The 14,480-nt window shown below is 40.7% G+C and overlaps 1 protein-coding gene across 16 annotated transcripts in view; it reads right to left on the minus strand.

Annotated features, from left to right (window-relative positions):
- Nucleotides 1-14,480, minus strand: part of tenm2a (teneurin transmembrane protein 2a) — a 296,346-nt gene that overhangs the window by 77,800 nt on the left and 204,066 nt on the right. For all 16 annotated transcript variants that reach the window (XM_054791378.1, XM_054791392.1, XM_054791387.1 and 13 more), the window contains one exon: nucleotides 6,331-6,562. In XM_054791378.1, coding sequence (XP_054647353.1) covers nucleotides 6,331-6,562 — 232 coding nt within the window. The remainder of the gene's footprint in view (nucleotides 1-6,330; nucleotides 6,563-14,480) is intronic.

A 14,480-nucleotide genomic window follows, 5' to 3' on the forward strand; every position in this document is an offset into this window, starting at 1 on the left:
GACTCTAAGCTCTTCCAAGCCAAGTGTGTATGGCTTGAACCATTGCACCCCCAGGATTTTGAACACCTATGGTGAATGATGCTGAATGCTTGTGTAATATTTATATAATTCTTTTCCAATCTACAGAATGTGTTACCTCAGTAAGATATGTAAGTTTGTTGGAGAATTGATAGCTATTTCACACAGTGCTGGCAGGATATGAATGTTTTCTCTGTAACCGCTCCTTCTTATTCACCCCCTGTAGTTTCCACAGGTAGCATCTCCAAATCTGTTCCCGCAGTAATGCATTTGAAAGTAACCTAGCAGCTCCCCCCTCCACTTTCTGCAGCTCCATCCAGATAAATTGAGATGCTGCACCCATCACATTGATCATATTTCTCCCCTTGAGCTGTGGCCCATGGAGGAGTAAGCAGAGGAATGTCCTGAGAATATAGCATGAGACCAAAACCCCCTATCAGTTTCCCAAGGGAGGAACCAACAGGAAATTGGGTGTTTTATTATAAAACATCAGCAAATATATGAATGCACACCAACTTTTACATTCTTGCCCAGAAATGCATACACAATGTCACCAAGTATCTATAGTCAATTGTCTCACGCCAGTAAAAAAAAAAAAATCCATGCTCTAGAATGCCCTGTCTTCCTTTTTATCTTCTCTCTCACACTCCCCAAACAATCTCCTTCACTCGCCATCTCTCTTTATTTGTCTCCCTATCTATCGCTCCCTCCTCTACCGTAAACTACTTTCCATTTCCTTACCTCTCGCCCTCTTCCAGGTTATATTTCTATGCTAGATCACCTCTCTCCCCTCATCTGTTTCGATCTTTCGCTTCCTCTGCCAGTCATCCAGACCCTGGGGTGTTCTTCGGTGATCAATCTTCATCCTCTCAGAGCTGTCACACTATAGGGTCAAGCCAAACACACAAATGTGCACACACACAGTTGCAACAACGAGCGGATGACAAATGTCAAGATTTACATACGATGCCAATGAGGAGAGTTTGCATTCAGGGACAAATGCCTGGATACAAATAAACACACAAAGGCACCCACATGCGTCTTCATTACCCTATAGTTGCCTCTTGTAATGAGATAAATTTCAACAGTGCTCAAAATTTGCTCAACTATCAACAAGTAATGTTATCCACCAATCCCATCCAGGCTTTGCTACCACTATGCCCAGTAAGGTGGGCTCCATTTGTGCCATTTGAACTCCTCAGAGCTCCTATTACTAACATGGGCTCTCAGCCAAACCCCACATGACCAAACTGTAGCACTGAATGAATGTTTGGATCACATTTTCGAACCAAGTTCTACAGAACAACAGTAGACAACAGTAAAGCATCATGAGGCTATTGAGTCTCTTTCTTCACACAACTCAGATTTTTCTACAATTTTCCGCAATTTACAGTTTTCCCTATTTGGAAAATTCAGTGTAAAAAAAAAAAAGACACGGAAACAGATATTTTCAGATCATAAGCAGACCCACAATTAACACTTGTGCACAGTTGTCCCTCGCTTAACATTTTCAATTTCAAAAGCTTCAAGTTTTTCAAATATACACTGCTGTTCAAAAGTTTACAGCATGCTAAATTTTCCAGTTATTTATTAAAATTCAAGTCGTTCGAGTCCAATGAATAGCTTGAAATGGTACAAAGGTAAGTGGTGAAGTGCCAGAGATATAAAAAAAAAGTAAGGTTAACCAAAACTGAAAAATAATGTTTATTTCAGAATTATACAAAAAGGCCTGTTTCAGGGACCGCAAAATGGGTCAATTTAAAGCTGTTCTGCAGAAATGTAGGTTGATCAAGCCTTGGCAGTAGGTGTAACTAATTCCTACAGGTGTTCCAAGTTCTGGAGTACTTACTATCCCCTTTGTCTGCATAGTATAATTGCCTGTTTTACTATGCATATGACAATAAAACTCCTGAATCTTGAATCTTGAATCTTGAAAAACAGTGTTCTCTCGTGAACATTAGTTGAACAGCATTGTACTGGAGAATGTAATTTTTTGGCAAGTAAAAAGGAATTTAACAACGGAAGAAAGACACACCAGCACTTAAAAATGTAGGTTTTTCCTCTATATGCATATTTAAGGTAATCTTGAATTAAGCATTTTCAACCATAAAAATGTATAAATGAATTAAAATACAAATATAAAGCATTCAAAGGATGCATTCAAAGATGTTGATGAAATGAATATTCTAGACTGGTCACTAGGTGTCAGTAGTGTAATGTTTGGGTCAGCTCTAGGATCAGACTTGATCATCGGAACAACAGGCTTTTATTGCAGGTTTGGATTATCTCACAACAGGCACAATAATCCCTAATAAAAATACCCAGTGAAAACATGGTCTACTGTTGCGGCCGTAACCCACAGCAAGATGAAACTCAACTCTGAACCCCCAACGTCACTTCCTGTCTGCCATTCACTCTGCTCCCTTAAGGAACAAATTTATAACAACACACATTAGCATGAGTCTTTTTTTTAATGGCTTCTTTACTTTTATTATGTCTACTATATTGGATAAGGTGAGTGTAAAAGTGACTATAAGGGTGTTAGTTCATGTCTAGAGGGCTCCAATACTGTTAAAAAAACATATTGAAAAGGTCATAAACAGGTTTTTTATGCTCTAACTACAAAAATATTCCGTTTATAAAGAAGGAATCCTACTTTGTGGAAATTCACCTATCACGGTTAGGTCTGGAACCAATTAACGATAATAAACGAGGGATTACTGGAGTTGTTTGGGTCACTTGAAAATACCCAAAAAAATGACATCGGCAATACATCTAAATTCACTTAAATCTATGAATCCTGCCTAAAATGATATCCCTAAACAAACAGACAATGTCAGAAAGAAATGAATTTGCTCATCATTATCATCATCAGCATAGATTGAAAGTAAATCTGCTCTGCAGCAGGTGTTTCCAATATTTTACCATTTTCATGTAACTAAATCAGATCTAATAACCCAAATCACATTGAACAGATGCAGTGCTGTTCTACATCACTGCAACTAACAAGCAGAACAGTGATAATCAAAGCTGAGCATTCATTTTTGTCAGAACTTACTCTACTGTGCATGAGCACCTAAAGTTGTAGTGGGTAAGTGTATATTTGTGAGGGCAACTGTGACTGGTAAACAAATGTGACTGCAAATGCTACCTGCTGAAAGCTGTTGCTACACAAGGCTTTCCTCTATTCCACATGTACGCATGCATCAGCACAGGCTGAGCATAAAGTTGCGATCAGTGAAGCTGAATTAAACATAGCCAGGCCTCATTAATGTTGCAAAGGGCCAGCACACTGGGGAACGCATCCGAAACCATCAGAGCTGGAAGCCCCAGTGCTCAGCAGGAGAAACACAACTACAGCTTACAGAGTAAACGCTCAAAAACGTGCACATGCTAGCGAGCATATATGCAGGGTCGCTATCAACACGTGCCTCATGAACTGCAATGCTCTGCATCAAGGCACGGTTTGCCCTGCATATGGAAAAGGACATGTGTAGGGCTGTGTGGATGGCTTGTGTTTCCTCCTTCTTGTCCGTCAGTAGCATGCAAATGACTGCAGACTTACATCATCAGTTTGTTTAGAAATGGTTTTTCTCAGCATGGTCATAGGTTGTCTCCATTAATCCCTGCCTGATACCACCTTTATTCATGTTTGACGGACAAGCCTTGGTGGTGTGCGGATACATTTTTTATAAACATGGCGCTCACATGGGCACGTGTGTCACTGTTTCCTCTGAATGCCATTAATTGTTTACCGATTGAAAGCCATCTTGACAGCACTGACATTTGAAGAAGTGCTAAAAAAGGAGTACCGTATACAGTATACGTGATTCCTGGAGCTCGGGCAAGTTCAAAATTTTCACAAAGACAGCATTACAAGGTTGAAATGCGAGGGTTTGCATTCATGAGTGACACATTCTTAAACTCCAAGATTACTTCTTTTTACCCTGACACAGTACAGTACAGTATATGTGCTTTTGAAAGGACAAACATCTGCAATACAACAAATGTGACGCAGTCATCCATGGAATATCATGTATTTCTGTCTGTATTGATGTGACCAGCATTACAGTATGCCTTCCTTGGCACACTACCAACCGTGGAGCACATTAGTTGAAGTAATGTAAAGAAACTATAGAATACAATAAATATTAGATACATCTTGATTTGTGACTATGCATCTGACATATCTATAACCCCATATTTTTCTACTCAGGGTTTTAGGCTTGCTTTTTTGTGTGTTCATAGCAATGGTGCAGGAATGGGGTTTGTGAATTATGGGATGGATGTGGGCTGCTCTGAATCACAAGAACTCCAGTGCCTATTTTTTAGAGCCAGTCTGTGCAAGTTGCATTGGCACTACCGATACACTGCATGCTTTGATCGCTGCAGGCTGCAGGCTGCAATAGTACGAGCCACAGGTGTGATATGCCGATCACATGCTTTTTCATGGAAATCGGCTGATATGGATCGGTGGCCGGTCGATCGGAGCATCCCTACTGTTATGTTATTGTTATTATTGTGCAATAAAAGCTTGTTGTTCTGGCGATCAAGTCTGGCACTTGTCTCACCAAACAATTACTGATACATAGTGACTAATGTAGAATACTACTTTCACAATTTTAATGAGGCCTCCCTAATTTTTATTCATGCATATTTTTCTTTTTTTTTTACCAATTATAGGTCGTATTCAACCATAAAACAACATGATTTATTAATATATGTTGGAAAAACTAGTGGTTGGCAAGTTGGCCAAGAAGATCGGGAAGACCTGGGTTCAAATCTCCGTTGTGTGGAGTTTGCATGTTCTCCCCGTGCGTGTGTGGGTTTTCTCCGGGTACTCCGGTTTCCTCCCACATTCCAAAAACATGCATGTCAGGTTAATTGGCGACTCTAAATCGTCCATAGGTATGATTGTGAGAGTCAATGGTTGTTTGTCTACATGTGCCCTGCGATTGGCTGGCGACCAGTCCAGAGTGTACCCCGCCTCTCGCCCCAAAGTCAGCTGGGATAGGTTCCAGCATACACGCGATAAGCGGCATAAAAGATGGAAACATACATGATAGAGTGACGACGCAAAATTCTAACCATACACAGATTTCACATTCGCCTCACAGGGCTAGCTAGCTGGCATAGAGTAAAGTCAGCATTTTTCTGTATTCTTATTTGTTGATGTCTGACAGCCTACGCCTAACACTCACTTACCTGTGCGCTTGCACACATCATCACATGAACATTGCGGCTCTTAATTGATCCTGGAGATAGATCCTGTGTGCGTTATATGAACAAATAAGCAAGTTTATATACATGTATTTCATATATAAGCCAGCCTGGGAAAAAGTTGCCACATCCACTAGAAGATTTCCAGACCAGTGTTTTACGAGTGAGTGGTCAGTGCAATGTGTTTTATTTAATTTTTTTATGTCTGTGTCATGTTATTAGATACAAATTGATTCTGAACAGCTCCAGATGATGTTGTAGTGGAGATGTTTGGAGTTTGGATTTATTTAGAGATGATGCATTGGAAAATAAAGGGTTAACTGGGTTTGTTTATTTAGAAATAACAGTGTTCATCCCATTTCTGTAATGCCACACATTGTTATGTTGCATTTTTGTATATTATTGATCATTCGTATAATTGTGACGTGATAGTGTTGGTATCAAGAGGTGGACTGTGTCTCTTAGGGCCCAGGTAACAAATGCACCTCTCAACACTGAAGCAGTCACACTTATTAAATGTTAGATTCACTTCTTTTCTGAAGCAGTCGGAAGTCGACTGACAATTTAAATGTACTAACTGTCAATCATGATACCACCACTCATTTTTGATATCACATTTCTAATTGCAATTGACAATACACCAGAAGAAAAACATAAATGACATGATAAACGATTTGATTGCTTTGTTTGATCAGTGATACCAAAACACAAAATTTGAGTTGACTTTTAAGAAACTCCTTGCAATAGAGTCGGTGGTGGTGCTATCTATTGGTTTTTTTTGTAGGTGCTTGACAATGTATTTTGGACTATGTCTGTAAAAAGCATACCTTCCTCACATTGTTTTTTTTGGGTGATCTAAAATATACAGGGCCGCCACTGCTTCCTCCCTCGCTCTTATTATTTCTGTTAGCTATTTTCTCCAACACCATCACCCTGTTCTGACAGGAATGGTGTTTAGCAGCATGTCTCTGACCTTTCTTTCCTTACTATTGATTACTGGGCAGTACATAAAGCCTAAGGGTCTCGCTATCAACATTAAGGTAAATTTGTCAACTTTAAAAAAAAAAAGAAGCAAGGAGAAACATCTCTCACCTGGTCTCTAGGGGGACGTTACTGTTGAGCACCCAGCTGTCTTGAAGCTGCACGGACTCTGGTGTGGTGGGTCCGTCTCCGGTGCCAGTCGTGGGGGCGTGAATGGGGTTCCGCCCCCCTCTCAGGGTGTTTCTGTTCAAGCTGTTTGCAGACTGGTGCGACAAGGTGTGATGGTTGTGTGGCGGGGGCAGTGGAGGCCGTAGCTTGGACTGGGTGTGGTGGTTTGCCACCCCTGGAAGAGAACAATAAAAACAATAATTGAAAGGAAATTAAATGAACGTTTAGGACACGGGTGCCCAAACTTTTCTCTCTGAGAGCCAGATTAAAAAATGTAAGAATGTAGGGGTCACTTTGATATTATTGACTTTTCTTTATTTTATTTTTTATTAAACACCCTCCTTCATTTTGTTTCATGTTAATTTTACAGATAGAATATTCCTGAGTCCCCGGGCCACACTTTGGACATCACATCTGTATTCATTCAACAGATGCACGCCTACCAAAATGTCTATTTTGGACACACAGCTCGCCCCATCCCTCCAAAACCCTCTGTTAGCTTGATGTTGACAATCTCAGATTTCGGAAACATTTCCAGTAATAGTGACTGTTGTAATTAGTAAATTACTCACCACCAATGAATGTAAATGTAAAATCATCGATAAACAGATGGAATTGGAGTCATGGTGTAGACGATGTACATATGTTTCACTTTTCCGTCTCAAAACAACTACGCTGCGTTCAAGGACCACTAAAATCTCAACACTTGGCAAAAAAACATTATCAGTGAAGAAAATTGTGGTCTTTTTTAACAGTGGTTATGTATGTTGTAGAGTTTACTTCTATTATCACATATTATAAGTTATTACCCATTAAGGACGAATGAGATGTGTGTTCATTAAAAAAATAGCCTCTTTGCAGAGAATTAAAAAAAAATAGTTTTTATTTCTTATTATTTTTGGGGCCATAAATGCTGAATCACGAATGCGTGGGGATCCACTGCAAAAGCTGACTAAAAGGAAGCCAGCAATCATTAGCACTTCATCATCAGCAATCACTCTGTCAAAGAAGGTGTCATATTTTGGAAAAGGTGGAAATTCATTCAAATTGGAGTTTTCAGCTGAACAGACATGAATCGACTCCCCGCTGCATTTGTCCATTTTAGTTTTAGCTAATCTTTAATGTCACAGCAGAGCCGAATTCTGTGTGTGTGTGTGTTCGTGTGAGCAATATCAGAGCACTCAGCACAGCATGCACCCTCATCCTTTGCTCTCAGACTTGGGGGAACATGTTAGAATCCAATACCGACCCTTCCAGCACTGAGCTAATGGACTGTTGAGCGAGCGAGCTGGAAAAACAAACCCAGATGACCCAGACATGAAGATCCATTCACACATCCCATTCGTGTCTCAGGCTATGTGTGTGTGTATTTGTGCATAAAAATCAATAAATCTGTACTATACAGTAGTACAGAGAGGCTCAAAACAGTATTGTGCGTTCACATTCTTTTAGTACACACACACACAGTAAAACACCGTCAATAGAAATATCCCTTGTCCCATGTCACAGTTCCTACTCCCTCATTTATTGTGTAGCCTGGGTAGATAAACTAGAATTAGTGCCTCCATTCTGATACAATTGGCAAATATATCCCAACCTTCCACAAGCATTGTTTCATTCTCTTTTTACACACTTAATTGGCAAACACATTCTCTCTGTTTGCATGATGCCTTCCAAGTAGTGATCAAAAGACTGAGCAGGTTCATAGAGTAGACGCCCCAGATTGAAGTGGCATTAAACAAAAGCTTTTGTAACGCTGCACAATCACATATGGTCTCGTGTAGTTTTCATCTCTTCTTGAATGTGATAAAGGACGAGCAGATATGAATTGGCTCTCGGCTGCGCCTCTGCTTGGATATTTGTTACTTGTAATTCTTCATAGATGGGCATTTGGAGCACGGAAGTGAGCTCCCTTGGACTCCAGCCGCCTGGAAGGTGACCTGTTTCCCCTGCCACGGGAATGCAGGTGTCAACCACATGGTGCTGAGGAACAGATGCCCGTGAAAAGGAGAGAGGAAGGGAAGGAGACTAAGAAGATGGAGGAGGCCTGACCTCTCCCTCTCAACAGAGACACAAAACATCTGTTTGAGCATGCAAAGATCGTCTTGGGAGAAAAGACACACACATTCAAAGTCGCATACAGTCACTTATGCAAACAGCACCTTGAAAAACACTGATGATACCAAACTCTTGCATCTTACATGCAGAGAGTGTAAATTGTCACTAAAGTAGACAGACTTTTATTTCTTGTCCTCTCCTTGTCCTCCTCTGTCTTATATCTTTGTGAGTAGTGGTTCACTTGTTGTTGGCGTCCTTTACTGAGTTGTAAAGCACCCAGAGATAAAGCTTGTTTGCGAAAAGCCTTTTATGAGTAAACTTGATGACTTTGCCTGCCGACAACAGCACTATAATAAATGTGAGATAGCACCTTCTACACAAATACCTTATAATATTCGGAAGCAAGAAAAAAATGTAAGTTCAGGCATATCCAAAAAGTCCCAAAAGTGCAAAAATAATGTATTCGCTGGCTTGCTCGCTATTTAAATGCGCGTATACAAATGCATGTGTTGCTCTCTGTTCACCTTCCTGCCATGAATATTGAGCATATTTTCGGAATCTAAATTTTAAATGTACATCAATTTTGTATGGCACACCTTGTTTGGAGGAAGAGTACATGTTTGACAGAGCTACTGCTATACATGGTATAAACGACATGCAGACACATTAAGATTTTGAGATGGAACATAACATTTGTAGCGCTGACAGCAACACAGCGATTAACAAAACAAAAGCATGAGCCCTAACCTGTGACCAGGGATGGGTACCTTTCACGTTTGAAAAAACACATTACTGCTACTCACCAGCAATGAATAAATGTAAGTTAATGTTGGTTGATGGACAGAAGGAACTGGAGTAACACTATAGAAGTTATATATATTTTTCATACATGTTTTTATACATATATCTAAAAAAAAATTATACATATATTTTTTTATACATATATTTTTTGTAGTTTATATACAAGTTTCATTCGGTGCTTTCACGGGGCGCTGAACAAAGTGCAAAATCTCAATTCTTGACGAAAAAACATTATCAGTGAAGCATAAAGACATAAACGTGTAAAAATTGTGAGCTTTTTAAATGGTGGTACATGCATGCTGTAAGTCTGACCTTTATTATGATGTATTAAATTAATAAACTAAATTATTATGGACTTACGGTGAATGAGATGTGTTTTCTGCAGAAAAAAAGTCCTATTTTTAGAGGATTTTACCAAAAATAGTACAGGGGCTCCAAAGACATCCTAGCCTCCAAAGCCACAGGTAGACAGGTGTGGTGTAATCAAGTTACATTGTGCTGGCATGCTTTTTTTCTGAAGACCGGACTTTACCGGATACAGAAACTGTTGCGCCGAGTTGGCCCGAGTGTTGCCGAACAGACCTGTAAGTCGTGGTTCGCGCTCTTGCTTTGAAAATGAAAGCGGCTCGTGTCTGAATATAAACACATCTGTTATTTGTCTCTTTTTTGCTTTCCGGGGACTGCTGATTTTGTTTTTGGTTTTATGAAATATACGATAAAAATCTAACCGTTTTTTAAACTGTAGTTGTTGCTTTTCGGCACCAAAAAAGACGGACATTTTGTATTTCATTCTTATTTTCCTTATTTCAAAATGAAATTGAAATGAATCAGTCATTTTTGCTTTTAGTTCCCATTCGTGACAAGAAATTCAATGACCAAAAGTTACACGGACCCTTTTTCTTAGACTGCTGAAAAGAACACATCTAATTAACAACCGGAACAGAAACAGTGCACAGTAACGAGTATGCTTGGTGTAAATGGGGCCAATAAAATAAAACTAGAAGGCCTATCCATTTGCAGTGTGTACTTGCTAAAGTACAAGCCACAGGTAGGCTGATGGGTTGTTTTACCAGGAAGCCGGGTTGATAAAAGACAAAACATGGCGAACAAGCAGAGCAATTAGGTAGCATCCAGACCTCATTTTATTTCTCTGTCTTATCTCCCTATGTTCACTCACTGGATACACAGCAAGCGTGCACATACAGTATTTTCTCAACAATCTCAGTTGGGTTTTCAGTCTCAACAAAAGCTCAGAGCCCCTCTGACTGTTCTTGTGGCCTGACCCACTTTATTCTGTCCAAAATCCCTGGTGCCCAAAGAAGGGGACTATAGCTGTAAACCGCAGGGTTCGGCTGGGGCTTATCCCTGAAAGTTCATTATATCCCCCAATTCAAAGGACACTCATTCAGTGGAGTGGAGCATTAGCGAACCTGCCTCCCCTATAAGGAACACAGTGCACACACACATCATGCAAAGGCAGGGCTCGCCACACTTGATTAATCTCACAGTGGTTTGCGTGTGTGTGTGTATGTGTGTATGTGTGTGTGTGTGTGTGTGTTGGGCCAACTGGCAGCAGCAACCAGCTAAGGCGGTTTGTTTTGCAGTCCCGAATAGGCAAAGTGTTTATTGACATTTTCTGTGGTTAACAAAGAAAAGTTGCTGGGTAGGATCTCTGTGTGTGGGGTGTGTGTGTGTGTGTGTGTGTGCAGGACAGAAATTCCCATTCAGCATTTAAAAAGGATCATTGCAAGGCTCTGCGCCCCTCCAACCTTCACTGCCTACCCTCTCTCTGTTTTTCCCACTCCTCTTTCTTCATCTCTTTAACTCATTTGTCGTATTTCCACTGTTTCAGTTTACTGAAAAAATAATGCTCATTGTTTGGCATGCATATTTTCTCTGAGCTAATTGCTATGCTCGCCATGTCTTCTGGTGGCATATTCCCATGTGCTGTTAGCTCAGGTCCTTTGTCTCAGCATATCACACCCTACTTGTCATTCTTCCCAGAGGCAAGGGAAGGAGAACCCGAGGTAAAATCAAGTCACACACACAGACCGCATACCAATGCATGCAGGATCATTTGCATGCTTTTAACATATAGAAAACCCAGACAAAGAAATATATGTGGAATCTCTGAAGTCAAAGACCCCTGAGGTTGTACAGTTCAGAATTAGACCAAGATTTGTGGAAAATCTGCCTCTAAAGTTGCGCAAAACAGAGTTCAAAGCACCGTTATGCACGAGACATCAGCATACCTCGGGAGAGCTCAGTTCAGCGTACAACAAAGGATTAACTATGCGCAAGTGTTTTGTTTTTTCCTGTGGTTTTTGTGTCTTTTTTGCAACAGATGTTATTTAAAAGAAGAGCATGCGGATACGGCACACACCAGAAGATGTTCAGTAGACTCACATTCAAAGCAGTAACACTCTTATTATAAAATTGGTGTTTACGTGAAGCAGCTGCAACAGAAACCGAACAACCGAACAACAGAAATCTTCGCATTAGGCCTTAAAATGGCACTTAAAACACGGGCTGTAGCGCTAATACATTTATACAGTCATGGAAATAATGATTGGACCACCCTTGTTTCTTCAGCTTCTTGTTCATTTTAATGCCTGATACAACTATCCATCCATCCATTCATTTTCTATGCCACGTCTACTCATTAAGATCGCGGGGGTATGCCGGAGCCTATCCCAGCTGACTTTGGGCGAGAGGCGGGGTACACCCTGGACTGGTCACCAGCCACGCACGGGGAGAACATGTGAACTCCACAGGGAAATGCCCAATAGAGATTCGAAGCTCCTGTGTGGCCAACATGCAACACTAGACCAGTTTTGTTTATGACGGGCAACATTTCAATTGTACATTACTTTATTTACCAAGCAAATCTCCACTCAAACAGTGTGGCCATCGTCTTTATGCTATTTTCTGCTCATTTGTCATTATATAAAAGGCATAAAGTCTGAATTCAACAGTTATAAAAAAAAAATACTGAGTTTGGCCCTTTGTGAGCTACTCAAAATCAGCTTGTAAGATAGACACACTATGTGTTTATGTTCAGTCAACAACAACACACAGATAGTGCTTTGAGGACAAAATACAATTCGTATAATGACAACAAGAGAGTTGTTCAGTGTCACTTGAAAAAGTTAGGATGTACCCCTTGAACGTGATATCCACTTGTCGCTTCCACATAGGACAAAAAGAAGCTCTAAACAAACCACATTGCTTCTTTGTTTTAACCACAAAATGTCACTGTAGAAAAAAGTCACATTTGGAGTCCGAAGACCAGAAGCTAGGCGGATAATGCTATCTAGCTAGCTGCCACCAATGCAAAGTATAGCCAGTGGCAGCTAGGCAAAGCATGTAAAGAAAAATGCAAAAATCGTTGACCGAAGATAGGTTTGGTAAGGAAGTGATCAAACACGCTGGCATCGATTGGCGTAGCCTGTGGCAAGCTCAATACGAGACCCGCCATTTTGGTGGCAACTTACGTGACACAGCAGACACGTAGGATTTGCTGCTGCGCGGCAATCGGTTTCTATAATCGGAAAGGCGTTTATCAGCAATAGCTGAACACGTGTTTTTAAATGGAAATCCGACGATATCAATCGGTGATCGGAGCATCCCTAATTATTATTATTATTATTATTAATTCTGGATTCATTAGGAAAAGAATATGTATTAATATATATCTTTAAATTTAAAATACATTTACAAATTTGAACAAATCAGAGGTCAACCAGCGTGTGGGAAGTGATTGTGTTGGAATTCAGAGGCTTTACTGTACAGTATATCATGCAAGCATGCACACACACACACACACACACACACACACACACACACACACACACGTACACACATCGAGACTCACACACCGCCTCTGCCTTGGCTAGTCATCTCTGTCTAATTAGGAGGCAATAATCCGCTAGAGAAGACTCATCACATTTAGCCAAAAACAAACTATGTGCACAAATGCACATGTGCATTTCACCTAAACTCACACGCTTTTGCATATAAATGCACTCGTGCTTTGACACAAATATCACCCTGACATAATCACTATTAGGAAATACAACATTTATGCAGTAGAAGAGAATGTGCCTTTGTTTGGCCTTTGTTTCTGTAGATTTGTTTCAACAAAGCCATCAAACATTTATTGCATTAGCAGTGACTTGAGGTGGCTTCCCTGGCAGCAGAAAGATAGCCACTTTCGGGCTAAAAATATCTTAGCTTTCCCCATGCATAATGAATGGCTGGAGACAGCGCTAACGTTAGCTCTTTCCAGGAGTGATCTGCTATGCTCCGTTTGGCCGTCTCAGCTCTCCTGGCGTTCTGAGGAAATGTTCCCAGACAGGTGCTCTGAGCCAGATATTATTCCCATATAAACATTCGCAAAACCCAATTCCCAGCCAATCCTCGGCAACAGCGTTCCGTTCCATTCAGCTGTCATGCTTGACTAAGAACACAAGTCATGTCTGTCCACCTGTTAGCTTTGGTAATGGCAGACTACTTTGCAGGCGCGCACACACACACGCACACACGCACACACACGTACTGTACATAAACAGCATGCAGCTTCCGTCAGGATTATCTCGCTGTGGTCAGTTTCTGCTTGGCTTGGTCAAGCTCATTTCCTTCGCAGCGTTCGCTCTACATGACCACACAGATACAGTATGCTCACAGACACAATCACACATGCATGCAGACATGCGTTGGTCCAAACAAACTTGCTGAAGAATGTTTTATTTAATTGCAGCCATTTACTTGTCCTTCTACATGGCAGGGTTTATGGGAAGTGCTACACTGCCACTCTAAATCATTTAGGACTGCGTTTAAACACACAAAGCCAGTATGCATGCATTCGAGTGTCATCTTTGGCAGGAAAATGTGGCAATTTTGCCTCAATATTTTCCTCTCACCCTTTTAATACACATTAGCTGAGCCTTTTTTTTTATTCACAATGCTCTTTTAACTGTGTTTCTTTGACTCCTGTAGCTTCATTACCCTTTGGTTACTTTGTGCATCTATTTTTACTTGGGCTTTAAAAAAAAAATGCCCTCAGTCTTTTGTTTTTTTCATGGAAGATGTCTCATTAAGCAACTTCATAAGTTTGTCGCTGGAGCTCGCCGCCTCTGTGTGTACATGCTCAGCCGAGATTTGAAAGAGGCCCCCGGAACAAAAAGTGTGGGTGTATGCGAACAACAGCGAGAGATTGAGAGTGTGCCTGTGAG

Source organism: Dunckerocampus dactyliophorus, chromosome 11, assembly GCF_027744805.1.
Source record: "Dunckerocampus dactyliophorus isolate RoL2022-P2 chromosome 11, RoL_Ddac_1.1, whole genome shotgun sequence".
Taxonomy (NCBI): Eukaryota; Metazoa; Chordata; class Actinopteri; order Syngnathiformes; family Syngnathidae; genus Dunckerocampus; species Dunckerocampus dactyliophorus.